Source organism: Microchirus variegatus (assembly GCF_963457635.1).
Source record: "Microchirus variegatus genome assembly, chromosome: 12".
Lineage (NCBI taxonomy): Eukaryota > Metazoa > Chordata > Actinopteri > Pleuronectiformes > Soleidae > Microchirus > Microchirus variegatus.
Window position 1 is genome coordinate 15,913,353 of NC_139813.1, and position 26,670 is coordinate 15,940,022.

A 26,670-nucleotide genomic window follows, 5' to 3' on the forward strand; every position below is an offset into this window, starting at 1 on the left:
GTTGATACAGATTGGCATTAATATGTAGGTCAATCATTGTTGTGGTGTGTATATATATACAATGTTATTTAATAAATACATCTGTTGTTTTATATTATATCATGCAGCCTTCGTCTTTTTGTAATCTGTATGGCTCAAATGTTAAGATAATTTTAACCGTTTTGAATTTTAATGAATAATGTGCTACATCATTGAGATATTTTTATATCAGTAAATTCAGCATTGGTTATTTCGGGTGTCAGCCTAAGTTCATTGAACCTGGGTGACCTGGCTCCTTGGAGACTGTCCGGCACAGCTGACTCGTGAGCGTGCCTTCTTGTGTTTGTGCGTGGCGCCCTCTGTTGGCAAAAACAAGTGTACAACAGACATGGTGGGCACCCATTGTGTTCAGGCGTTTTACAAGACACCTATTCGCCGTTCGTCAAGCTGTTTCAGGACCCCAGGATGTCCATGCTTGCTGAGCGTATGTTTATTTTTTCTTCTCTGTTTTTGATGCGTCTATCGTTTTCTGCTGCATTGTAACTATATGAATGTATTTGTATGTGTAATTTAAACGACCGCGTTTCTCCCGTGGAGAGAATTTCCCACAAATATATTCCGTATTTATTAGCGTTTAACTATTCCGGTAGTTAGCATTAGCATTACCCACAACTCTTTTAGTAAACACGTGTTTTCTCCTGTAGCCCTGCATGTTGTTGTCCGCAGTATCTCCTTTAGCTAATTCGCAGTAAAATGTTTTGTCCTTGATGGTGTTATACCTTTAGTTAGTTTGCAGTGTCTCTTTCAACAAACTTGATAGGTCGTGTCATTGTGCCGCAGCGCATTGTCAGGAAAACGCTCCTGCTCTTATTTTCACAGCAATGACAGCTGTCAAACACTGTAGTTTGTGCTACTGGGGCTATATATGTCCAATTTGTTCGAGAGTAAACAGACTTTGAAGGATTATGTATGTGTCTTATCTTGGTACAGGCATCGTGTTGTCAGGTTGCAGAGAGGCCTTGTTCTACTGACCCTTTGCTTGTTATTAAAGTGATATTGCTGCTTCTTTTCAGCCCGGAGGAAGCAGAAGTGGTCTGTTGACCCCAGGAACAGTGCCTGGAGTAAGGATGAATCCAAATTTGGCCAGAAGATGCTGGAGCGAATGGGCTGGTCCAAGGGCAAGGTAAATGTTGCTTTTTCCAGTTGGAAACAAGTGGACTTGTATTGTTTACTGATATGCCATGAATGAATGATATGTTGATCAGAATATGTTACTGTCTGGCAGATTCAGAACTGTCCTGTCTAAAACATATAAGTTGATACAACTTTTTGTCCCTCAGCTCTCCTCCATCCCCCATTTTTTCTTTCACCCCAATCGGATTGAGGCACATGGCTGCACATTTGTCTGTTCTGGTTCTGTTTTTCTCTCCACTGATGCCTAGTGCTTGCATAGTCCGCCAATGAGTTAATTATGATTCAAAGTTAATCTATTGAACATACAGAAAAAATTTATTTTAACTCAATATTAAGTGGTGGGCGTATGAGTTTGAGACCTCTGCTCCATCATATTTTAAAGGTTCCTTCCATACTATGCACAGTGCCTTGAGATGGTGTATGTTGTGATTTGGCGCTATCCAAATAAAACTGACTTGAATTGGTGTCACATTTTGTGTTCTTTTTGTATTTAGGGCCTGGGCAGGACTGAGCAAGGCTCCACTGATCATATCAAAGTAAAATTGAAAAACAACAGCTATGGGCTTGGAGCCAATACCAGCCATGAAGTGAGTGCCTTCGCCACTTCATTTAAACACTGATTTAACACTATTGATTAAATGCATAGGAATGGTTAATTTTATGTGATGTGAGGGGCTGTATTTACTTAAACAACTTTTTTTATTTATATATTTTTTATATTTACAGTATTGGTATATATAAACTATATAATAATATAATGTATGTTTTAATTAAATCAGGAAAAACTAAGCAACATAAGAATACGAGTTATCTCTAATCTAATCTGTGTGTTTACAGGACAAATGGATTGCCCATCAAGATGACTTCAATGAGCTACTTGCTCAGCTGAACAACTGCCATGGTCAAAACAACGGCAATGGTACAATATATTTTTTACTAAGTTATGTAGTGAATGTTGATGATGCAATGTTGACTATAGGTTGAGCATTTTATTTTCAATATCAGCACCATGAGCATGTGATTGAAGTGTTTGCCAAGTTTAAAGGGATACTTCACCGATTTGAATGTGGCTTTGTATTGCTAGAATAGCATTAGTATTTTATTAGAAAATGTGCTGAAAAAAAAATCTGTTTTTTCAAAATTTGCCCTACTGTGATGCAAAACGCATCATTTAACTCACAGTAGGGCACATTTGGATAAGGGCAAACAGATTTTTTTACAAGTCAGGGAAAACTGAGGGAGGGAAGCAAATTTTCTAAAAAATACTACTGCTATTCTAGCAATACAAAGCCACATTCAAATCGGTGAAGTATCCCTTTAAGCATGATGTTAAATTGCTCTTTCCACTCAACCAAATATTTTTTTTTATATGTATACCTTGGTCCATGTACCAAGGAAGTAGTCACTGGCATTGTATTGCACTATTGATCTGTTTTTTTAATGCTTAGAGTTGCCTCTTATTTTTATATGCATGTGGAGCTGCAACTAACCATTATTATCGTAATTGCTTAATCTGTCGATTATTTTCTCGATTAATCGTTTGGTCCATAAAATGTTAAAAAAAGGTTGATCAGCATTTGTCAAACCTGGAAATTACGGTGTTCTCGAATGTCTTGTTTTGTCCACAAACCAAAATGATTCTGTTTTAATTAATTATTTATTATGTGGAGCAATGAAACAAAGAAAATATTCACATTTAAGAAGCTAAAACAATCAGAAATGTTGTTTTAATCATGGAAAAATTCTATCGATCGATTAATAATCCATTAATTATTTCAGCTCTATATGCATGTTTGCATTTAAGTTAACTAGGGTTAACGGCAAGTTTTACTTGACAAGTTGAAGAGGATGTGTGTGTTTTTCAGTTGGTCCATGAATTGAACAGTAGGGGGTGCCACTGTGTAACATTTTGCAAAGTAAATCTCTTGAAGAAGCACTGACATAGAAGGAACATCACTATCCCTATTCACAACACACTGCATATAGACTGGTGTTAAATGGGAAATGGAAGAGGTTAGATGTAGTAATACTGAATGTGGTTCATTTTTAATTTCATATGACAGCGATTCAATTGTCTTTACTTTGTGTAGATCCTCCACCAGATGAGCAGAAAGGCTTCAGCTTGGAAGAGAAATCCAAGACCTCCAAAAAGAGGGTCCATTACATGAAATTTACCAAAGGTGGGTGTGTCTTCTTGCAGCTGACAGAGAAGGTGAAGCAGAATGATAAACATCAGACTTCAGAACACACTAAATACAGCGTATCTTGCTCTGGTCAGTCATGATATTGTGTTGCTTTGAAAACTATCTCAACCAGACATTCTAATCTATAGTCGCATCGTAAAAAAAATCCATAATAAACGTTGTTTTGCTCATGCCACGTACAAAAAATGCTCATACACACAGATAGACAGACCGCCTCCTTTACTCCTCGCTGAACCCTGAGGTCTTGGCTCGGACCACAGACACTGATCAGAGCTCTGTCAGCCCTGCCGGGTCAGTTGACCTGGTCAGTGCAAGGGGAGGTTATTTATAACTCTTCCTTCAACTTTTATTACTCCTTTACACGTCAGGAAGTCAAGATTTGCTGTTCAAGGCCATCACACCGATAGGCACGAGGAGGAATTTGGTGTTCAGGACCACTGGAGAGCAAAATTAATCAAACCACTATCCCGCAGATTACGACAGAATTTCTTTACTTGAGCATGCCATGCAGCATAGTTTAGTGACTGCATGAGTCAATATACTTGTAAGATTCATTGGTAACGTTGGCATGTTTAAATCTTCTAACATGAAGTGGTAGCAGATGTTGATTCATGACATATTCTAACAACTTCAGCAGGTCTTTATCAAACATGCACATGCTTAAAGCAATCATTCTTCAATTGTTTGTTATTGGGTTCAGACCTACGTAATCAGGTCAGCATACATGGGAAAAGAAAATATCCCAACATTTTGTCTCACCTGGAAGAGCTGCTTATATTTCACATCATTCAGTAGCAACTTCCTGTTTCCTGTTTGGGGCATCTGGCATGTCCATTTACTGTCCATTTGCCTAAAAACAACACCTCCCAGGGGCTTCACGACCCATGAGATGACCCTGCCTGATAAAGCGTGGTCTGGGACCTCCAGTCTTTCTCACCCTGTTTTTGTGATCTTAATTTGGCACGAGCCAAAAAAAGCATGTTACTGACAGATGAGATGCACCTTTGCACACTTTGCACAGGCAAAGGGGGTGTGAAGCTTGTTTTTTTAATAAGTAGTTTATCAGATTCCTTCCTTTATTCCCTCACTTGCATAAAAATCTGTTTTTTTTTAACTCTCCACACGTGCCTTTGTCACTTGTCCCCTTTTGTGAGTCTGATTTCAAAGTCTCTTAATAACACTTCTTACCTTTCAGTGTTACCAATTATTACTTTAACACAATTCCACTTATTGTAATGGGGACACAGGCATTGATATATGTAATGTAAGCTATCTTTTACATTTTGGACTTTAATTTTTTTATGTCAAAAATATAATGTAAAAACAAGAAATGGTAAATAATTTGCCTCCTAGATCTCCTGAAATTATACCCTGCCCAAAATATGCACAGCCATATTTCTCTGGTCACCTCTGAACATTTTGTGCGGACTGTGCAGTTGGGCCTTTTTTTATCAACTTGTCCCCAATCCTGTCTTCAACTAATAGGATATAATCCCACAGGTCTTAAAGTTGTAATCCATTTGAAGAGACCTCTTCTATTATCATGCCAACTGAGCGGGTAGCACCTGACAACATCTCTGTTATGTTTATGATTGTCTTGTAGACTTGTGGAAAGTAGACAGGGAAACAGATTAGAGGTAAATGCCAGTTGGAGTGTTTTCACTGGAATTCAATCTAGGCAGTAGACATGTCAGTTGAGGTGTGGTTGGCAACATAACACCACTGTCACCCGTCTTTACTCAAAGAAGCCTGCAACTGTTGTCATGCAGCAGACGGGACGCTGACACTACTCAGTTTTCCATAATTGACTAGGATCTCAGTTGGAAACTCGAGATCAGTTTTGTGTCTGTTCTGACTCGAGGGAAATTTAGTGCACTTTGATTGTGAATCTTTCAGCTGTGAGAAAGTTGCGTACAGTAAATACCCAATCTCACACCCACAGTCCTAATTTTATATTTTTAGGGTTTTACAAATAATTGTCTCCTTTTCTCGTGGTTCAGTTTTTGGGGTCTGGTTCAGCATGGGTAACCCAAGAGTTACCTGGCAACAAATAACCTGCCTCACCTGTTTGCCTGGTGAATGCGTTGATTCTGACTCTCCTACCTGCGAAGCTGTTGCCAAGTTGAGGCTTGGTAATAGATTTAGTGTTGCTAAGCTGGTTACATGAGACTGAAAATGTCAGTACTTTACTCATATTTCAGGATTTGCAGAGGTTGTCCCAAGGTTGTCAACGCTCAGCTTTAAATGTGTTAGATGTCAGATTAAAAATCATATAAATGTGTCGTTTAACACCAAATATTAACCTCTGTAATTAAATATTTATTCAACACTTGATATCCCTTGATACTAAAACTGAGAAAATATGGTGACAACAATAACAAACCTCTTGATTTGGCGCTCACTGCAGGCCGCCGCCTCCTCACTCTCTTCTGCTTTTTTATTGATATCCTGTTCATGCTGGCTCCCTGACTGCCAGCACATAGGATTGATGACCTTTGTTTGTGGGGAAAAGCATCAAATTCTCTGCTGCTGAGGTCTGGGGGCCCACAACATAAACCAGTAACCCAGTTTTAATTGCTGCCTCCATTCATCACCTGTCAGAGCAGGGAGGGCGGTTGATGCAGAATCTAACTACAGCTCTCCATCCACTGTGCGCTCTGATTGTGTTTGTTGCAGTTTTTGTGCTTTTTAACCGAGCAGATTTTGATTTGGGTCAGATTTTGAGTTTCATATTGAGACACTGATACGAGTAGACATCAATTTAGCTTTGACCTGTTTGGTAATTTAGTCTTGTTTGTACTAACAGTTGTTGCCATTTCAACTGTGACTGTGGAAACCAGCGTGTTTACACTAACACTCAAGCAGTGACTATATCATAACTGTCCTGCGTTATGGCATCCAACCCCCTTTTGTAATGTTTAAGAGTGTTAATTTTGACAGGTACTTCCTGGTCCAAACAACAGTAAGGCCATGTCGGTCATAATTCTACTCTTGATAAACATCACAGTCCCCCCGCTCTCCATTTATTTTGGTTTTCAGCATGCTTTCTTGGTTGAACTTCTCAGACGTGTATGTGCAGTGGCTTTCAAAGCCAAGAGTAGGGAAGATAGAGGTTTAAAAGCAATAAATAACCAAATGTTATCAGAGCCCCGCTGAAGGAAGAGGATGCAGCTGTACGAACAGGACCCAAGCTTGAGACAGGCGACTGTGTGCTCCAGGAGTCTTTGAGGCCTGGCTTGAAAATGGGAATCCGGAGGCGTGGTGTGACAGACCATGTCGCTGGTTTATTTTTCTTTACTGTTTTATCCCTGAAGCAAGAAGCAGGCCAAGCAAACCTCCCTTTTCTTTACTTGGAGACCTGCTCCCCCCCAACCCCTACACACACTCTTATGTTTTAAACATTGTGTTTTAGAAAATGTTATCTTTTGGTGCATGCTTTTTAATTACTTGTGTTTCATGGATTGACTATTTTTGCTTCGTTTCAACCTTGTTGAAATCAACTGTGTGTTTTTTATTGAAGTGTGTAATTCTTTTAAAAATGCTTTTATTTTCCTCCTTTTAGGAAAGGACCTGTCCTCCCGTAGTGAAACGGACCTTAACTGTATCTTTGGAAAGAGAGCAAAATCTGTAAAAGAAGAGGAGCAGGTAAGAACATCAGCGACATTAACTCAATTTTTTCCATCTCAAGCTGTGTCATAAAATTCTTAAATCAAAGAAAAATGTAGCTTATAATCACAATTATTCAAAACTTACCATAAACAACTATTGACTCTGAACAATTACAGTACATTTTTTCTAAATTTATTTTGTCGTTTAACGTGCACATACAACTTACTGAAACACAAAGTGAAGTTGTAAAAATAAAAAAGTGTAAACCAACAAAAAATTAAGTCGATCAGTAAATACAGCTATTTGAGATAAGATACAAAACTGAAAAACAATTAATCAATGAGTCCAAAGATAAAAAACAACAACTTTCTACTCAAATGGCTACCTAATTTTGCAGAAGTGATCCAATTTACGAGATTTCTTGAATGCATCTTGAATCAGCAGATTTGAGATTTACCAGGATCTTTGAATGCATCTCATTAGCTGATCCTTGTAGCTCAACATACTGTGAACCCTGCATGATTCATTGAGTAAAATTTGCTTGACATGCCCATCCCTAAAACAGGTTGTGTAAATAGACGAATGACTAGAACACATTTCCTCCAAGGGATGAACGACATGCGCGATTATGCTTATGACAAAATGTAGTGTGTCCATGTACAAATGATTCACACAGAAAATTTTTCTATGATCTAAGTGACTCTCTGCACTGACGGAGAAGTTGTCTAACCTGAGAGGGCAGGAACCTGATGTACCTTAAAGTTGGAATCAAACCATGCTCATGGGAGAAGATGACATACCGCTGGCCAGGTGGCTCAAGCTTATCTGCGTCTCTCTTGATAATTAAGAATGACCACTTGTGCTGATCCCTCCATCAGTTGCTGCTGCATCATGGGAACTTTCTGCTTCTCCAGGGCCCAGGTCCTGTGCAGCCTCTGGCCTTGGATAAGCCATGTCGCAGCAAGTAGCTTTAACATAGCCACCGGGCCACTGACGGCAGCAGGAGCACTTAAATCCAGTTAAAGGATTTGCACTCTCACCCCACCCTCTCCCTCTCTCTTTCACACTCACACCCACTTCTGTCCCGCAGCAAACACATGCCAACGGACATTATTAAAGGCAAATCAAAATTGCGGTGGGGTGTGCAGAAATCTGAAATGATGACTCTTACAAAAAAGTTGTCTTTTTGCTCTTGGTATTGGTTGTCACTCTGCAGTTTTGGTGTTGTGCTGCCCTCATGCCCATTGAAATAAAGCTTAAAGGCAGAGAAAGAGGAGCAAGTTGGGTTCCTCAAATTCAAGCCTTGTAAGTTCTTCTTGGTCTATTAATCAAAAACACATGGGGATTTTCATGTTGTATTCATATTAACTGAATTTTTTAATTTACAGACACAAGACGTATCACACAAAAAATACATTCATGATTTTAATTTTTTCAACAGAGACAAATATTAGAAATTAGAAATATAGAAAAATGTCTTGCTGGCCCCTATTTATCTCCAGCATTTGGCTTGAAGAAATTGGCAACTTAAAATCCATGAAATATACAAGGAAAAACCCTTCTCTATTCCCCTGCAAGTGCCGAGCCATAACCTCACAATGGCTCCTGTTCCCTAGCTGATTAACATTGGAAATGCAGGCAATACACACCATCATTTTCTCCCTAATCGTTTGGTTATGGGTTGTTATTTTTCAGCCAGGAGGGACACCATTGACCATATCGAAAACACTGAACACAATTACAATGGCTTCCCATGAGGCCTTGTGTTGAAGCTCGGCAACATCTGAGGTTGCTGAGAAGAGGTAAAGAGGGTGATGGACCAATCAAGCTTTAGGCATTGTGCAGGATCTCCTGCGAGTGTGTTCGTGACACTGCTGTGACCCTGAGCTCCTTCTGATCTGTGCTTACAGTCGTCCACCATCACCGTTCCAGCACAAAATGTGGTGTTTGTATACACACGTGCGACAATCTCCACTCTCCTTAAAGCCATGTTCCTACCTCGTCACATTGCACCCACCGTGGGAGCTGTGCTGTTTTTGTTGTGGTGGTGTTGATTTGTGGTTTTCAGAAGAGGGCCACCACTCACATTATCACATATCTGCATCCTGACAAGGTGATGCCTGGAGACTCGACCAAATCTGGATCAACTTCTTCACAACTACCCACTTCTTCCCTCTCATGAATCTTCCAGCACTTCACCTACCACCCACTGCTGTCTCTTCACCCCCCCCCGCCCCCCACCCCCCATTGCTGGGGTTTTCCTTCCTCTGCAGTGATGTGCTCTTCCTGCTCGCCCCTTATCGCTGCGCACAACGCTCCCTGAAATGCAGACAGGCACATATGCACACACTCTCAGCACAGTCCCACATGCCTCTGTTCATCAAAGGCGGCGCTGGATGTGTTGAAAAGAACATATGAGCAAATGGGACAGATTACAAACCCCCTGTGTATTTTTATTAGTTATATTTAGGCAAGGAACCTCTGTCTTGCAACAATGAATTAGATCTAATAAATTTATAAAATTAACAATTTTGAATATCGATAAATCGGTTTGAGGTTTTCTTCAAATATTTAAAACAAACTCTCTGATTTAGGCCTCTTGAATGTGAGAGGGCGGAATAATATACTATAATACACAATTTGAAATGGACTAAGTAGTTAAATTACAAGTAAAATTAGTATTTAAAAAAGTGTAATGTAGATGAGAGCAACTTAGCTCAGTATATGTGATTACAGGAGGGTGTGAAGCCGTGAGCTTGTCTTTATGGGCCATTAATGTAGGAAACCGGTTGAAGGATTGAGAGGAAAAACACATTAAAGACCAGAGCACAGTTGTATTATAAGAGTGTAATGTGCACATGGCAGTATAAGATGGCAAAGTTCAATCTTGGCATTGAAATAACAAGTGTAGAAATTTATTTACCAAACATTATTCACAAGTTGATTTGATGACAGCACATTCTGTTCTTTTCACTCAGCCACCTGAAAATGTTTGCTTTAGACCATTATTTACACTCCCTGACCACTAAGGGTTATCAAGCTGTGGTGAAACACCTGTCCATCTACACGGGTCTCTGTGATCCATCACCTATCCCACACTTGTGAGCCCCCTCCTTCTTCTGCCTCCTCTTGTGCCCCTTAGCACAATTACTCACCACATGACAAACGACAGGCTCTCTCTGCCGAGATATCAAAAAGCCCCGGCCACTTCTAAATGAAGGCACTTTGGCAGCCCTGTGCTCCCTGTGCTTATCGGCGGGTGAGCAGTGCCCCTGGCCGTCTTGCGCCTCCCCCCCTCGCCCCTTCCTCCTCCTCCTCCACCGCCCCCGGCTCTCTGTGCCCTCCTCAGGGGGTTTAGTTAGGGGAGCCACATGGAGGGCCAGCCCAGCTTGATTTATCTCCCTTGCCCCTCTGCCCGGCCACTCAGGCAGGCCGAAAGAGCCGACGAGGCTCCAGCGGGCCTCAGCTCGAAAGCCCGGCATTAGCTGAAATAAACCATTCTGCCGCCCAGTGAAAAATGTCCTCTGATTGGCTAATTAATCAGTCAAAGGGGAGCGACGCGGCTTGTGACTTGAGGGACCCAAGCGGGCGACCGCAGAGGGCCTGCTGATAAATAGACTCCCTGCCGATTCATACATCAACAAAAGTTAGTCATTTTTTAAAGCCGCCAGCTCAGATGAAAGGTGGAAACAAGCCATAGTTTTATTTTTCCACCCATATTTCCCCCTACATGCTCCTTTTACAGTGCATTCAAGAAGACAAAATTCAGTTTAATTATCTTTTTCTTTCAGTCTAGAGCCACATGATTATGTTCCTACTGAATAATTTTGAAGAAGATGTAATATTTCACTAGGACATTTTTGGGAAAAACTACAGCATAGTTTTTTTTACTTTTCTATGAAACCTTGCTGACTTCTTTGGTTTACTCTATAATAACTTCTTTGACAGAATTAAGTTTTTAAGATGGATTAACATTTATTTCACTATTGGAAACATGAACATTTTTTACAGTATCCACTGGTTCATTAGCTCACTGTTGAAATGTCAGGAAAGAAAAAGAGTCTGAGTATAATTATTTGATACAAGCCTTGTTTTGATGTCTGAACTCTGCAGTCAGACGGTCGGTATGGCGCACCCCGCTCTCGGGTCAGTCTGACCCCTGCGGCCTCTCTCACTCCCACTCCTGCTCAGGCACAAAGGGCCGAGGATCCCAGCCTCTTCGGGTGGCACCTGTTGCGAGTTTTTCCTGCCCACGCACGGTCCACATGAAGGATCGCACGTCAGCAGGGGCTCCCGTGATACTGCTATCTCGAGGAATATGGGGTAGAGGCGCCGTGTGTTGGGGGTCTCGCCGTTTGGCAGATGCGTCGGCAAAGCGCAGGAGGACGCCTTGCTGACCGCGCAGGAGCACATGCAGAAATTCTTCTTTAGCTCTCGTTGTCTAAAGCAAGGTTTATAGGTTGCGATGTGAGTTTTTTCAGTGTCAAAAATGCTCTTCTTTATTTATATTTCACCATGGCGAACAGTTGTTTCCGTTATCAGGAATTAAACTGATAATTGTTGCCATTGAAAGTTGGTACACTATGGTACTATTTAAAGTATTTGATCCAGCAGCTTTATTTTATTTAGCTTTTTCCTTTTCCACAGGGTTGAGTGTCCTGTTTGTAACGGGATCATTCTTCACCTACTGTAGAGTTTGGCTACACTGAATCATTTTATAGTATAAACATATATGGACTTTTTCCACTGAGTGTTACTTAAACTTTGCAGTGTTGATCTGTTGAGATGCCGGTGTCGACATGTCTCTGTGTGGTTCATGCAGTTTGAATGGGCACTTAAAATGCAGCGAGCCGGGGCTCATTGTGACACTGAGGAGCTCTAATTAATTCTCGGATAACATCTAATTACCTCAAGCAAAAGCTCCCCTTTTCTTGGGCACGTTTGTTGACAGGACCTTTTGCTTCTACCGCTGAAAATATCAAGACCCGCCAAGCGCCCCCCTCCTCCTCCTCCCCTCTGCAAAGACACACACACACACACTCACATTTACCACCTACCTCCCTGGCAGTTGTGTGGACTGCTCCCTCCTGGCCATGCCAGCTCGCTGACACTTACAGATTAGCACGGAACAAAAAAAAAGAGAAAGCGTGCGTCTGTCTCTTAGTTACGGACTTAAGCGTGAATACATGGGGCCAGAGCAATTACAGCCTGGTGCGGCTAACCGCCCAAAGATTTTCCAGCCCTCTCGGTTGTTTACAGCCACCGACTACCGTTTAATCACTGACTCTTTAATCTAATAAATCACAACTGGGGAACGTAATCACTGCATCTCCCCTCTCCGGGGTTAGGGTAGCGGGGACCCTGTGCTCTTGAGGAGGGCTTTGTCGGCAAGCGTTTGCGATGTTGCACGAGCACCGGGTCGTCGTTCTGCATGCATAATGTTGTCTTCATTTGTTACTTATGATAAACGTTCTCGCACTGGGCACAAAGTGTAATTTTTCAAAACCCCTTTTTTTGGTTTGTTTTTCTTTTAACTGCACAGAGAAAACATGCCTTTAGCAAATTTATTGCTTCATGGAAGCTTTCATGTGTGGCATTTAATTTACTTACGCTACACCCTTTTATGGTTTTCAACTCCATGCAAACATTCCCGCAGAACTGCAGTGATGTTACTTAAATGTACAGATGGTCCTGTGGAGCGTTTGCTTATTTACCAGGGAATAAGGTATTCACCTGTTATTCTGTCCACCCACATCAGGCCTATGAAGAATGGGCTTCTCGACCTGTGTGTGCTCATCAGGGGGAGACAGCTGCCTAATCAGGGCCTGATCCATAGACCCCGAGTATCGCCAAATTTATTATTGTGGCAGGACAATGAGGGCACACTTGTGCAATTACAGACCCAACCGATATTGGCTAGAATTTATTGGAAAAAAAAAACCTAGAAGTAATGCAAACAGGCAGTTTTTAAGAAAATAAATGACCAACTGCAGCTTTGTCAAACGCTAATTACTATGTGAGCAAGCAGGTTATTTTATATCCCCAGAGGCTTATTAGTTATACATAACTCCTCACATTTACCTTTTTTTAATTACTAACTTGAGATCCTAAAAGACTAATACACCATATAACATCCCCATCTCAGTGCCCTTACTTAATCTTTATTATCCTGCTTTTAATATAAAATGTGATACAAGTTTATTTTACTTTACTACTTAGAGAAGCTGTCGGGTTGTGCATATAAATACTGATATAGCAGGTTGTGTTAGGTTCCTTTGATTTAAACTCATTCACTTGTTTTATTGCTGCATCAGTGATATGGGACTGTCAAAACACCAGAACTTGCGACACAGTTTTAATTGCATTTAGGATTGGATTGGTGTGGTTTTCTTTTAAAAAAAATGTCAGTGTTTAAACTATATGCTCAATATTTAATTGGATATTTTCAGATAAATAATAAGAGGTTGGAAAATGTATTGGACTTTCCATTATCCTACCTGGCTGAGGTGGAATGGTTGGTGTAATAAAAGACAAATGTAATCGTGGCATCTATAGAATATTCAGACCCCTCTTCTTTTTTTCTTCTTATTCCAAAAATAATATATATGTGACATATATTTTAACACTAACTCTTTACCTCAGCATCCAAATTGTCACCACAGCCCTCCACTACTGGGTTTTCTGACAGAGTGGCTTCCTCAGTGAAGAAACGATATATTCTCGTCAGAGCCTAGATTTAATAGTTTGGCTTCATTTCTGTTTTGCGTCGTGTCATGTGTGGATGAAAATTTTGTTGTGGAAGTTTCATATGAATTCGTATGAATTACAACATCAGGACATCCTTCTGATTATTGATCTTGAGTTTTTTTGAACAATATGTTTATTGAAATTTTTCTCAAAACACATGTGTACAGTGTACAATTCCAGACTCCTAAAAGTGAACAAATATTCCAGGCTACACTGAGACATGTGGTATAAACAAAACTTCAGACACACAATTTAAGGAAAAATTAAATAAATAATACAAAATACAGAAGAAAATTAAATAAATAATAATAATAAAAAAATTTAACAAAACAAAAGAAACCTCTCAGGTAGTAACACTCATATGTTACAAAATAGTGCAACAATTTGTTGCTTATTCAATCTCACTTATAAATATCTTCACAGTATATATTCTCTTTAGCCTCATTAAGAGGTTTACATTGACCCAAACTCAATCCTCCTCTTCCTCCACTAGCTCCACACCTTTCACAAACCGCTCAAATGGTCCCCAAATTTTCTCAAAAAGTTCTTGTTTCCCTCTCTGTATGTATGTTATTTTTTCCAAAGGGAAAGTAATTAACATTTGCCTAACCCAGTAAGTGACACTTGGTTTGCTGGATTTCTTCCAAAATAATGCTATTGATTTTTTTGCATGTAAAAGACACATGTCTATCAGAACTTGTTCACTCTTGGTGTATTTGTGATTTTTGGGGTAGAGTCCTAAAATGAAGAAAACTGGGCTTATCACAAGATCTTTTGAAATAATCTTTTCTATCGCTTTCTTAATTTCTTCCCAAAAAGCTTTGACCTTACTACATTCCCACACACAATGGAATAGCGTCCCCTTTTCCTCCATACATTTTGTACATAAATCAGGGATATTACTGTTATATTTATTTAATTTAGCTGGTGTGATATAAGTTCTCATTGTCCATTTATACTGTAACAGTCTCAATCTCGTGTTGACTGATTGGGAGTGAACCTTTCTGCATATTGATCCCCAGTCCTCTGGAGAGATCTCTTCTCCCAGATCTCTACTCCATAAGTTTTTTTTGCAATCTGAATTTTCTGGTGAGTTAGACATCAATACATCATACAACTCTGAAATAGCACCTTTGCTTAAACTATCCTTAGACATCAATTTTTCTAAGGTGGATGTTAAGGGTTTGGTTATAAGACCATTTTGACTTGTCCTGATAAAAGCTCTAAGTTGGAGGAATTTAAAAAAATATTTTTTATCTACACCATACTTATCTTTAATTTCTTCAAATGACATCATATTATCTGAATTCGGCAAATACAGGTCCTGAATCTTTTCTAACTGATCTTGAGTTTTATTTTCTTAAGAAATTTATAAGCACTAAGTAGTTTAGCTTGTTCCATTTGGATATAATCGTTGTGTAAGTAAAGTTGAATCAGTTTCTCGGCTGATTTTGTGTCAAAAAAGTTTCCCATGCATCCATGAGCAAACCCTCTCCATCTTCCCCTCTCCTGGCTTGATTGACTCTCCTCCTGAATGCGCTGGCCTCTTTGTCTTTGGCACATTGGAACACACTGTATCTTACCGCTGGCCCCTCCACTGGCTACATTAGCAGAGGGAGATGGAACTGGAGCATCTTGAAGGAGGTGGCCTGTTGAATGTCTTCCCACCCTCTCCTTTTCTCTGAGACCCTCTGCGGGGCCCTCCCTGTGTTCCCTGCCCAGCCCCAGCCCCCGCCAGGGGAGAGAGCAGAGCAGGAAGGGCCCGATAGCCAGCCAGACCGCTCCTCTGCTGAAGGAGCCTTATCTCAGACCTGCACACAGTGCACTGAGCGCATCCTTTTCCTGGGGTTGTGGGTCTGGGAGGAGGAGGAGGAGGAGTAAACACGGCTGGATATAGGTGTGTTTTTCAACCCTCCACTCTTGAACCCACACTGTGTCCTTGCCTGGGACTGCCTTTTTTCCCCAGTCATTCTGTGGTTCCAGCAATTATGCAAAGTTTGTAAAGTTCTTTTTTTGACATGTAGGTGGGAGTTTCATTTAAATACATAAATAGAATGGAAAAATGTTATCTTGAAGCATTACTTTCTTACTAAATGAAATTAGTTGTATGTATTTTCACTGTATATCATGTAGTTTCAGCACATACTGAAGACTTTCTGTAGCTATTTAGAAGGAAGAAACAAAAAATGAACAATTGCATTCATAATAACAGTAACTTGATTGTCTCAGGTGTTTTTTCATCTGCTGCCATAGTTGGTCTGGTACTTCCCATAACGGCTAATTTGTGTGAAGTGTTTTTTCTCCAAATTCACTATATATGCACAATTGCACATAGCAACATTATTTAGAGTAATTTCCAATACTCAGTGGTGAAACTTCTCAAATGTAAAGAATTGTTGTTACAGAAATGGCTCATGCAGGCTCGGGGGAAACAGTTGATCATCTGTACCAATCTGTCCCAGACACAGTCTAACTATTGGGGCCTTTTCATTTGGAGCCCAACAGAAAAAATTCCCACTAAATGGCTGCAGAAAAAAAAAATTACTGATCATGATAATACTGTTGTAGACTATTTGATATTACATTTCAAATTCAAGAAATAATTTATTATGAATACTTGCTTTATACATGCTTTCATTTTGCATTATTGCATATTGAGTAGTGCTGCGCACGCTGTATTCATCATGCAGTCGTACTCGAGTCAGTAAATTCCTACAGTAGTGGTGACTAAAAAGTAACAGGCCAGAGAAAGTAACACACCTGGAAATTGGGGGGGGAAACGAGATCTGAAACATCACCACTGAGCTGTTTCTCTGTGACACGATGCCCTCGGCGCTCGCCAACAAAAATCTCCAAGGTTGCGAGTCGTACTGATCTGTAGCTCTGTGTCCAAACCCCCCCCCCCCACACACCACAGTCTAATGGAGTGCCCCGGCAGCAAGGATGAGCCACGTACCAACTTCAGCCACTTCTCCCCCCCGATGAAGAAAACGTTTCTGTTCTGTCGCTCTCCTTCTCCTCGCTCATTCACCCTCTCACTCTCTTGAGAGTAATTTCACAGGCAGCTCTAAAGTGGCCCCCAGCCATCCTTCCCAAATCCCAGTTACATGTTGTTTGGCGCGGTCAGCTCTGCCACTTTCCCAAGCAGAGGAGATGCCATTGTGCAGTAACGGGGAGTATAGATTTTCTCTGGGAAGTTGAGAGAGTTTTGTTTAATGGCACCTGAAGGGCCTCATTCCGCTTGTTAGAAATTGGGGTTCTTTGTAAAGAAAACTTACCTGGTCCCAGTCGAGTGTGACGCTTCAGACTCTAGGGCTGTAACGAGGCTTGATTATTCATTTCAAAAGATTACTAAACGACGTTAGCTCAGTGGTAGAGCGCGTTTTCCCGGCTCTGCTAGTCTATATGACGATGTGTCCTTGGGCAACCAACCAACCAACCAACCAATGGGTGAATTGCAAAACATTTACCATTAAATGAATTGCCAACTATTTTGAACATGGATTAATTGGTTTGTATGTATGGGTTTTTTAGAAGGTAAATCAAGTTCTCTGGTTGTTCACCTTCTTAAATTGTTCAATGTATTTTCTGGTTTCTTTGCTCCATATAACAAATAATCGAAAGTGAAGGATTGGTTGATGGAGACGTTTGAGAACATAATCTTTTTCTAACATTTTCTAACATTTTATGGACTAAACATTTTCATTGATTAATCTGTCGATTTTTTTTTTCAGTTAATCATTTGGTCCATTAAATAAAAAAATAAAAAAATTTGGTCAGTGTTTGTCAAATCCGTAAATGACGATGTTCTCGAATGTCTTGTTTTGTCCACAAACCAAAATGATTCAGTTTTAGTGATTTCTTTGTTATGAGGAGCAAAGAAACTAAGAAAATCACATTTAAGAAGCTAAAACAATCAGAAATCTTGTTTTAATAAAAAAAACATTAAAACCGATTAATTGATTATCAAAATAGTTGACGATTAATTAATAATTGATTAATAATCAATGAATTGATTCAGCTCTACTGCTAATCAGATTATATAACATTCAAATGAGGTGATTTCTTGTTTAAGCTTTAGATAAGGTAAGGTAATATAATATATGGCTGATATATTTGCAGAGCGGTCTTTTTTCCCCTATTAATCGATATATTAGTCCACAAAAACAATGGTTGTTTTCCTAATGGAACTCATATTGACTTTGAGTGGGTTAAGACAAATGACTCATGTGAAGTCATGGATGTCCCTGGTGGCTGCCTTTTTTGCAGTAACGCTAACAATATTTTCTGAGGAAAAAGAAAAGCCAAGTTATTATTTAAAATCAGATATAGTGTATATGGAAATCCCTGGAGAAAGTATAGAGGATCTGTATTTATGTCTGTCGAGGTCCCAAAAGACCTCAGATCCACATTGTTTTAGCCAGCCATCAGTTAGCTTGTCTATCTCAATCAGGGCTGATGGTCTAAGTGGTGTAATCTGCATGTAAATGTTGAAAGGCCAAACCACGAGGTGACTCGCCACGACACTGTTTTTTTTTTTTCAATTTATCTCTCATCTGTAGGGTTTGAAAAATGCCGTCCGCTTGGCCATCTCCGAGGTAATGCACCGAGCGACTGCATTGTTTAGTGCGATTCTCAGGAGGAGCTTCTGTATTCTTCTGGACAAATCATTATGCATTGAGTAGGCCATTAGGAAAATGAAGACGAATGGGTCGCGGGGGCGACGTGACAAATTGTTCGTGCTGTAGAGTTAAAGTCTGGACCATGTTGTTCTTCACAGTTGCGAAGTTGGGCCTGGTTTAATGTTCAGCATAAAGAGCTGGAGAGCTGTGATGACCACTGCCCTGTATCCTCACTGTGGAGACGGTTAAGCCAAAACAAATAAATAAGGACTGCTATTTTCCCTTTTGTCATCAATCTTTACTTTCAGTGTAGGGATTGTCCCACTCCTGTCTCTTTCCTTCTCTTTTGCCACCAAGAAGCTGCTACTTTGATCTCAGCGTGGCCTATTTTTTTTTTACAAAAATAACCGAAGCTAAGTGCACTTGCAAAAGTGTGATTATTAAAATAAACAGTGACATCAACACTGCTACTTTCCAAAAATACATTTTACAGCATTAAAGTGGTAGGTGGACAAGTGGAAAGGAATAGGGCTTGTAACTGGAGGATTGCCTGTTTGAATCCTGGGGAAGGTCAAGGGCTGAGGTGCCCCTGAGCAAGGCACCCAACCCCCCCATTGTTCCCCAGACACTACTGCTGTATAATAAGAATGGTTTAAATGTAAAATTCACTATCACTGCCTAATTTGGGTGCAACATTATATATCAATATATACATTTATATAGCTTTATATTATATAACTGCAGAGCTGTTAAATTCTGCCATCAGGTCTTTTCCTAAAATCAGTGTTAAATTGGTGTCACCATTGGAAAATAAAGTGGCTTGTGTGCTGTGTGAACTGGGTTTTCATATTATCAATTCAAATGTCAATGATTTTCTTGATTAATAATTGTTCGATCATTCATGAAATCTCCAAGAAATGTTGATCATTGTGTCGCAAACCTTCAATGTCATAGTTCGCCCCAAAAACCTCATACATCAAGTTTCCAGAAACCACTAAATATTGAACTTTAAAAACACTAAAATTAAAACCCATTTTGCAGAGAAAGTGAAACTTTATGAAATTGCCTTTTAGATTTATTTGATTATTTCAAATCTAAAGAAGTCTAACAAGCCTGAGGTAAAACTGTCTTCTTCAAAAATGTTAATGCAAAGGACTAAAACAGCATTTGCGCTTCCATTTTAGTCGTACTGTTTCATACAAGCTGTTGTTAGCAGCAGCAGCATTATTAACATAATATGCAAACAGTCAAAATGATACAGGGCTGGTGATACTGACACAGAAACAGAATTCTCACCTTCTCTCAGCGGAGCCGCATCAGTGATTAATTTGCAGTCTTTCTCCCAGAGTTGCATTGCATTCTAGTTTTTGTTGCATGCACCACACAACGATCATCAGCTGTTTTTAAAAGTCTCACTGACTCACCTCCGCCCCCTCTGAGCAAGCAGCTCCAACATATTCTGTGTATCCCGTGCACACTTGCTCGTGTTAAGGGAGGCCCATGCACTCAAAGTGATTGTTCGATTTTTACGCCGCCTTCATCCGACACACATACGGTTTGATTTGTATAATAATTTAGGCTTGTGTAGTGACTTTAAAGGCTCCCTAGGTCACTTTCCACAAGCAGAATATCAAGTGTCAGCTGAGGCTTCCTTTATTGTTGAGGAGCCATTGTAGAGGGACATCGGTGACAGAGATAACGGTGACAGGACACAAACGTCTGCATGTTTGAAACTGTGCTGCTGCTTATTTTGAGGTAATTCCTTTCACACCTATTGTCGCGTCAACATCCCATTTCTATTTTCTCTCACTTAAATCTGCCCGTTTGTTCGCTGCATTGTTGATTGACAGTCGCCTAAGCTTCTCCCGTGATTCATTGTGTGCTGTCTGTTCCTAAATGCTGCGTCAAAGACCTCACTCCCTGTTGTCGTTTGTGTGTTTTTCTTGGTTTAGGAGAGCAACAGCAGTGATTCTCAGGCTGAGCCGGTGGAGAGTGTAACTCTCGCTGCAACAGAACTGGACACAGAGTCCATCACTAAGACTGTGACCAGTTCCCTCACCATGCAGGAGTATTTCGCTCAGCGAATGGCCCAACTGAAAAAAGGTCGGAGTCAGACGTCCACAGAGGAGACGGAGACCAATGAGGTGTCGGGTCCATCTGAGGAATCCTGTTCCATCTACAGCAGCAACAATGACATGGAGGAGCCCAAGAAGAAGAAGAAAAAGAAGAAGAAAAGAGCTACAGATGAGTCTGAAGTGGTGGAAGTAGACTGTGGTACTCCCATTGTTGTGGAAGTTATTGAGAACCAGGAGCATGACGGTTCAAAGAAGAAGAAGAAGAAAAAGAACAAGAGGAAATTAGAGGAAAATGAAGTCGCCGTAGACGAAACCTGCAGCTCCACCTCTGGTGTGGAGCAGAACTGTGAGGAGCTTCCTCCTTCCAAAAAGAAAAAGCGTAAAAAGGAACACAGAGAGGAGGAGAATGATGTTGATGTCGACGATGTTCCAGGCGAGGATGAGGTGGTAGTTGTTAAGAAATCCAAAAAGAAGAAGAAGAAGAAGAAACATCAAGAGTAGTTCTGGAGTCGGGGGTTAAAACAAAACATCCTTCAGTTCTCATTGAGCTGTTGTGGCTCACACATGAAATGGCCTTTTGTGAGTGAATCAGTGTGTTTCTAAACGACACTGTTCCTCTACAGTGAGAAAACGAGGCTTTGATATTTGATCAAGCTGCTCAGTGAAGCCACAGACTTGTACAGGTGGACTTGACACTGGGATTATTCCTGCAGATAAATGTAGTTTGACTGAAGCCGACAAACTTTATTTTAAACAACTCTCTTTAAATGAATTGGATTAAGCGTTAATCGTGAGTGAAACAATCAGATTTCCTGTTATTCTTCAATGATGTAACCTGTCAAACATGCTTGCAAATATTGACATTGTGTATGATGATGATTTTTAATACATAGCCATTAAGCAACATTTCAGTGGCTTTTGTGTTATTTGTTTAATTATTCAAGTGACAAATAGGTAGTCTTGATTGTATTTCAAATTGTCAAATCAAAAAACAGAAGCACATAGAAAACGGCTAAATGTATGTAAATCAAATGTTTCTGTTTTACTTGAAAAAGGTTGGCTTAATAAAGATATTAAATGTAGACTGGATTAGGCAATTCAAGCTGCTTATAATCTAACACAAGACCGCATTTTTACGACACTTGCCATTTAATCTCCCAGATTACACTTGATGATGACATCTTTGACGACCTTTTATCGAGTCGGTCTAGTTTGGCAGTGAGTGTGTGGGTGGTGTGAGTCACGGGAGGGAAAAGTCTGTCCGGTCTTGCGCAGCAAACCATCACGACATTCCTCATCACTATTTTGGAATGCTAACTTAGGAAAATCTGATGTTTTACTTGTCATCCTGTGACGAAAAAGGAACCAGATTTTTACTGTAAGCATCTGGGGTGTGAAGGTTATTTTTCTTCTTCCTCTTGTGCATTCGTAGTTAGACACCTGTTCATCCACGTAGTACACTTATTTACACTTTATGACGTAAATAAGTGTAGATTTTCAGATTAAAAAAAGCTTAATTTGGACAGTTTTCTGGCACACGTGATGATGCTTGCGTTCGTTTTAAAAACACATTAAAGTCCAGTTAATCCTTGAAAGAAAACTTTGTTTAAAACAAAAGTTGCTATGGTGACATTTTCCTTCACAGCATGTACAGAAAATACAACACCCCACCCCCCCCCTCCTCAAATCTCCAGTAGCCACATGTCTCTCTCTCTCTGTCGCTGAAAGGCTGGACAACAGCAGGCTGATACAAGTCACACCCACACAGTGGTTAACACATACAGGCATGAGACCCACACACACACACAGCTCTGAGCTTTCACATGTTTGATTGTGAATTACAAATATGATGTCCCTGTGTGTGTGTGGGGGGGGTTCACTCGTTCTTTTGCGGCTGCACACTTTCACTCACTGCTCATCCACGTCCGAGCAGTAAGAGGAAGTGCAGCCCCCAATATATCACTGATGTGCCCGGGCTCTGTGCACAATCTGTGGCTTCAGGTGCCGTATCCTCTTCCTGTTTAGGGGAGGGGAGGGGAGGGTGGTGGTGGGTGGGGGAGGTAAGACTTGAGGCTGAGATGAAGCTGACACTTTAGTTTGACGGCAACAACTGACCAAAAGGATGTGTATTTAAAAACTTAAGTCAGAGGAAGAGCCCAGGAAAGTGACCAGATGCAGGGAAATATCAGAGCAGGTATAAGTATTTTCTGTGCTTGAAGTAGCCTCATGATTAATGTGGTTTAAAGGTATATTTTTTTGGCCAAAATTAATATATTGGGGAGTTCAATTTAACAGTATTTTTTAAAAATAAAATGAGACCTGAAACATGAAGATAAATGCAGTCATATAGACATTAAAAATACTCAAGTTAGTTACTTGGAGATGTACTTGGTAACCCTCCACCATGCCCTGTTGGGTGTTCGTGTGCGTGCACGTGCGTGCGCACTAATCCATGGCTGGAGCCCAAGAGTATCCTGTCAACAGGAACTCTTGGATTTGATATGCCCATAGAAGGAAACTGATTTGTTTGTAGTGCGTGTTTTCGTCCACACACTTCACAAATAACTTTTCATTCTGTGTTCATATCTTTTATTATTATGTGTTACCTGAAGTGTGACACATGATGCCAGAAATGTGTGTGTGGTCTTTTTAATGACAGTCCCCCCCCCCCCCCCCCCCTTTGGTTTAAACTTGACAAACTTGATTTTTGAAATAGAATCTGAAAACGTTACTGTGCAGTGTCTGCTGTGTGGTGTCACTGCAGAACAGGTTGGGGAAGTTTGTCAGGTCAGTTTTTTATATGAAACATGAAACAGGGGATTAGTCTTTTCAAGAGTTTTATGATATTTTTGTTTAATTTATTCACAATAACAGGACTCCACTGCTGTCATTTGGACATATAAAGTGGTTTTTATGACTGTTTTATATGTAAAAAGAGGATCAGAGTGAGTGCGTAAAGTTGGCGTTATCTGTCAAGTGTGTCATCCGTGAAGTGTTGCTTTGTTGTGAGGCCAGATTAAGTATTAAGTAGTGTTGAAATCTCTCTCTCTCTCTTTCTTTCTCTCTCTCTACAATTTAACAATCAAGGAGGAGCTGAGAATCTCCGGGGTTTCTCTTGGAACCTGCTCCTCAAATATAAAGCTCCCCCCATGAACATCATCCACCAGGAAAGACCGAATCATAAGTCACAAGAAGGAACACAGCTCATGTGCGCGCTCTGCTCACACCTGCCTGCAGCCTGTAGCTCCACTGATCCACGGCTGGATTTTTATTTCACTTTAAAACCACTGAAGTTGTTGCGCACATTTATTTTATAGCATTAATATTTATTTTCCGCTTCTGTGTCGCGCGTAATCAAAGAGCGCGCAACTTAGTCCAAGAGAAAGTGTGAGGCGCGTCTCAAGTTTTTTTTTCTTTTGGAGCGCGCAGATGGCAGCCCTCATCAGCGCGTACTCGTCGTGGCCGGAGTCCTTCGAGTGTCCTCCCGGAGACGTGGACGTGAGCGACGGCCACGGTCCGCACAGGAACCCCGCGGACAAGACGCCCGAGCCGCGGATCAGGCGGCCAATGAACGCGTTCATGGTCTGGGCCAAAGACGAGCGCAAACGGCTGGCGGTGCAAAATCCGGACCTGCACAACGCAGAGCTCAGCAAAATGTTGGGTAAGAAAAAAAACAAACTTATTCCAACATTATTGTTATTATATATTTAGTTTGCTTAATTACGACAGGCCTTTGTCATTTTTATAAACGTGTTTAACTTGTTTTAAAGTGAATTATTAATATCTAAACAAGCGTTATTATTAATAAAAGTTTAAAAGTTTATTTACCTCCGGTCACAGTTTCACGGATATTAATAAACACGTCAAAGTCTCATTAATGTAAAAGTTACTGTCACTTCTCCGTTAAATTTGTTTCAAGTTCAGTCCAATTATAGAAAAGAATCACGTTATAATTGTTAATAAATATGCGTTAGATTTGATCTGTTTTAAATTCATGTGAAACCACGCGAAGACAACACCAAAATAACAATGCACACAACGAAAATGTATAATCTGTAACTTCACGGTGATGGATCATTTCAGAGATTATCTCGGGATATAAATTATATACAGATAAGTTTCCTAAATAAAGTTTAGAGCTTAACCAAAATAAATGAAGAAGCAGTTTTGTGGCAAGTTTCAACTCCGACTTTTTTTTAAACCTCATCACGCAAATGTAAATGAAGACTTCAAAAACTTTATAAATTGTTTTATATACATTAAAACCAGTTTTTTAAATGTAATTTCTCGTGTTTTAATTTCACCTTGAATTAGAACAACCTCATGCTTTTATATTTTATTATAGACAATATAAACCGACAGTATTTTGTTTTAAATATGTTTTAATATGTTTTATAGTTTTAATAGTTACTGAACAATGTATATTGTCCATGTTTATACTGAATTGTAACAGAAATCAGCCTTGTTTATTTGTCTTTTTTATTATTCTTATATGTTGAGCCATATTTTTGTATTTTAGATAAATGAACAAATGATAAACAACTGCCTTTTTTTTTAATCCAGGGAAATCATGGAAGGCCCTGACTCCCACGCAGAAGAGGCCCTACGTGGAGGAAGCAGAGAGGCTCCGGGTTCAGCACATGCAGGACTACCCTAACTACAAGTATCGGCCTCGCCGGAAGAAGCAGCTGAAGCGCATCTGCAAGCGAGTGGACCCCGGATTCCTCCTGAGTGGACTGGCGGGCCCTGATCAGAACACTCTGCCTGAGCAGCGAGTCCTCTGTCACCCACCTGACAAAGACGACACCGGCCCTAACGGCGGCTTTTCCACCCCCAGCCCGTCTCTGCCCGGCGTCAGAAGCTTCAGAGACCCCGCTGGCTCCAACAGCAGCTTCGACATCTACCCCTACGGTCTGCCCACTCCTCCTGAGATGTCCCCCTTAGACGCCATGGACCACGACCACGTCCCCCCCTCCTACTACTCAGCGTCTGGCGGCTCCTGTCCGGACGAGCACCATCAGAATCAGACGCACATGGGCAGCCCGCCCCCTTACCACACCGACTACACCCAGATCCACTGTGGAGGCGCGCACATAGCTCACATCTCTCACATGTCCCAGACTCCGCTGTCCTACTACAGCACCTCGTCTTTCCCCCAGATTCACCACGGGCTTCACCAGGGTCACCTGGGTCAGCTGTCCCCGCCGCCAGAGACTCACGGCCACCTGGAGACTCTAGACCAGCTGAGCCAGGCCGAGCTGCTGGGAGAGGTGGACCGCAACGAGTTTGACCAGTACCTGAACTCTACAGGGGGCGGGTACCACCCGGAGCAGGGCGGCGGTGGCATGACTGTGACCGGACACATCCAGGTGTCTTCAGCCGCCACGGCGTCTGCCACTGTCTGTCCCAGCAGCATTAGTAGCAGCAGCAGCAGCAGTAGCAGCAGCAGCAGCAGCAGCACAGAAACCAGCCTCATTTCTGTGCTGGCTGACGCGACAGCGGCCTACTACAACAACTATGGCATCTCATAAGCTAAGATCACACACTGCAGCTTTAAAAATAATGGGGATAACGTTGCGCTTGGCTGCTGATACGGGGGGGGGGGGGGAGACTATCTCATTCTTAGCATCCATCGGCAACTTTATCCCACCACGATTAAAACAAAACAAACTGATTACTGAGCAATATGATTGTCTGGAGATGAGGACAGAGCAAATGGAGGAACGTGAAGAGAGAGGGAGATGGACGTCTCAGGGATGCAGACTCAAAACTAAAGTATGCCACCTCCAGTTGTCGTGAAGTGTCCAAACCAGATGAACAATCGTATAAAAAGACAACAAAAAAAAGACTTGTCGTCCACTTGTAAATGTCACCACTTCCTGTTGTACAGATGCTCTCGATGCTAATTTAAGTCCTTCGATGTTTCACAAAAAAATGCTCACTGTAAATGCTTATTATCGACGCTTTCCACTCGAATGTTTGTATTATTATTATTATAATTATTATGTTCTCTCATTCGTTTGGGAGTCTTACCTCAGTAGTTGTAATTGAATGAGGTCGTAGTTGGACATTTCTTATGCAATTTAACACTGTATTATGAAGAGAGACGGAGACAAAAAAAGACGTTTATACTTCTTCTCCACTACTTAATAATATATATATATATATAATCATAACTTCTAGGATGAAAAATAATAATGGTAACTAAAAACGTGTATGCTGATTTAAGGTTTGTGACGG

The 26,670-nt window shown here is 40.8% G+C and overlaps 2 protein-coding genes across 2 annotated transcripts; both read left to right on the forward strand.

Moving 5' to 3' along the window:
* Positions 1-430: 430 nt before the first annotated feature.
* pinx1 (PIN2 (TERF1) interacting telomerase inhibitor 1) lies at positions 431-21,437 on the forward strand. The gene is made up of 7 exons (XM_083898984.1): positions 431-463; positions 1,053-1,162; positions 1,668-1,760; positions 2,011-2,092; positions 3,264-3,353; positions 6,940-7,022; positions 20,308-21,437. Exons 1-7 carry the CDS (start codon positions 445-447, stop codon positions 20,929-20,931), a joined length of 1,101 nt encoding a protein of 366 aa, XP_083755110.1. The 5' UTR covers positions 431-444; the 3' UTR covers positions 20,932-21,437.
* A 2,402-nt stretch (positions 21,438-23,839) lies between these two features.
* sox7 (SRY-box transcription factor 7) lies at positions 23,840-26,417 on the forward strand. Its single transcript, XM_083899013.1, has 2 exons — positions 23,840-24,091; positions 24,994-26,417. Exons 1-2 carry the CDS (start codon positions 23,860-23,862, stop codon positions 25,959-25,961), a joined length of 1,200 nt encoding a protein of 399 aa, XP_083755139.1. The 5' UTR covers positions 23,840-23,859; the 3' UTR covers positions 25,962-26,417.
* The last annotated feature ends 253 nt before the right edge of the window (positions 26,418-26,670 follow it).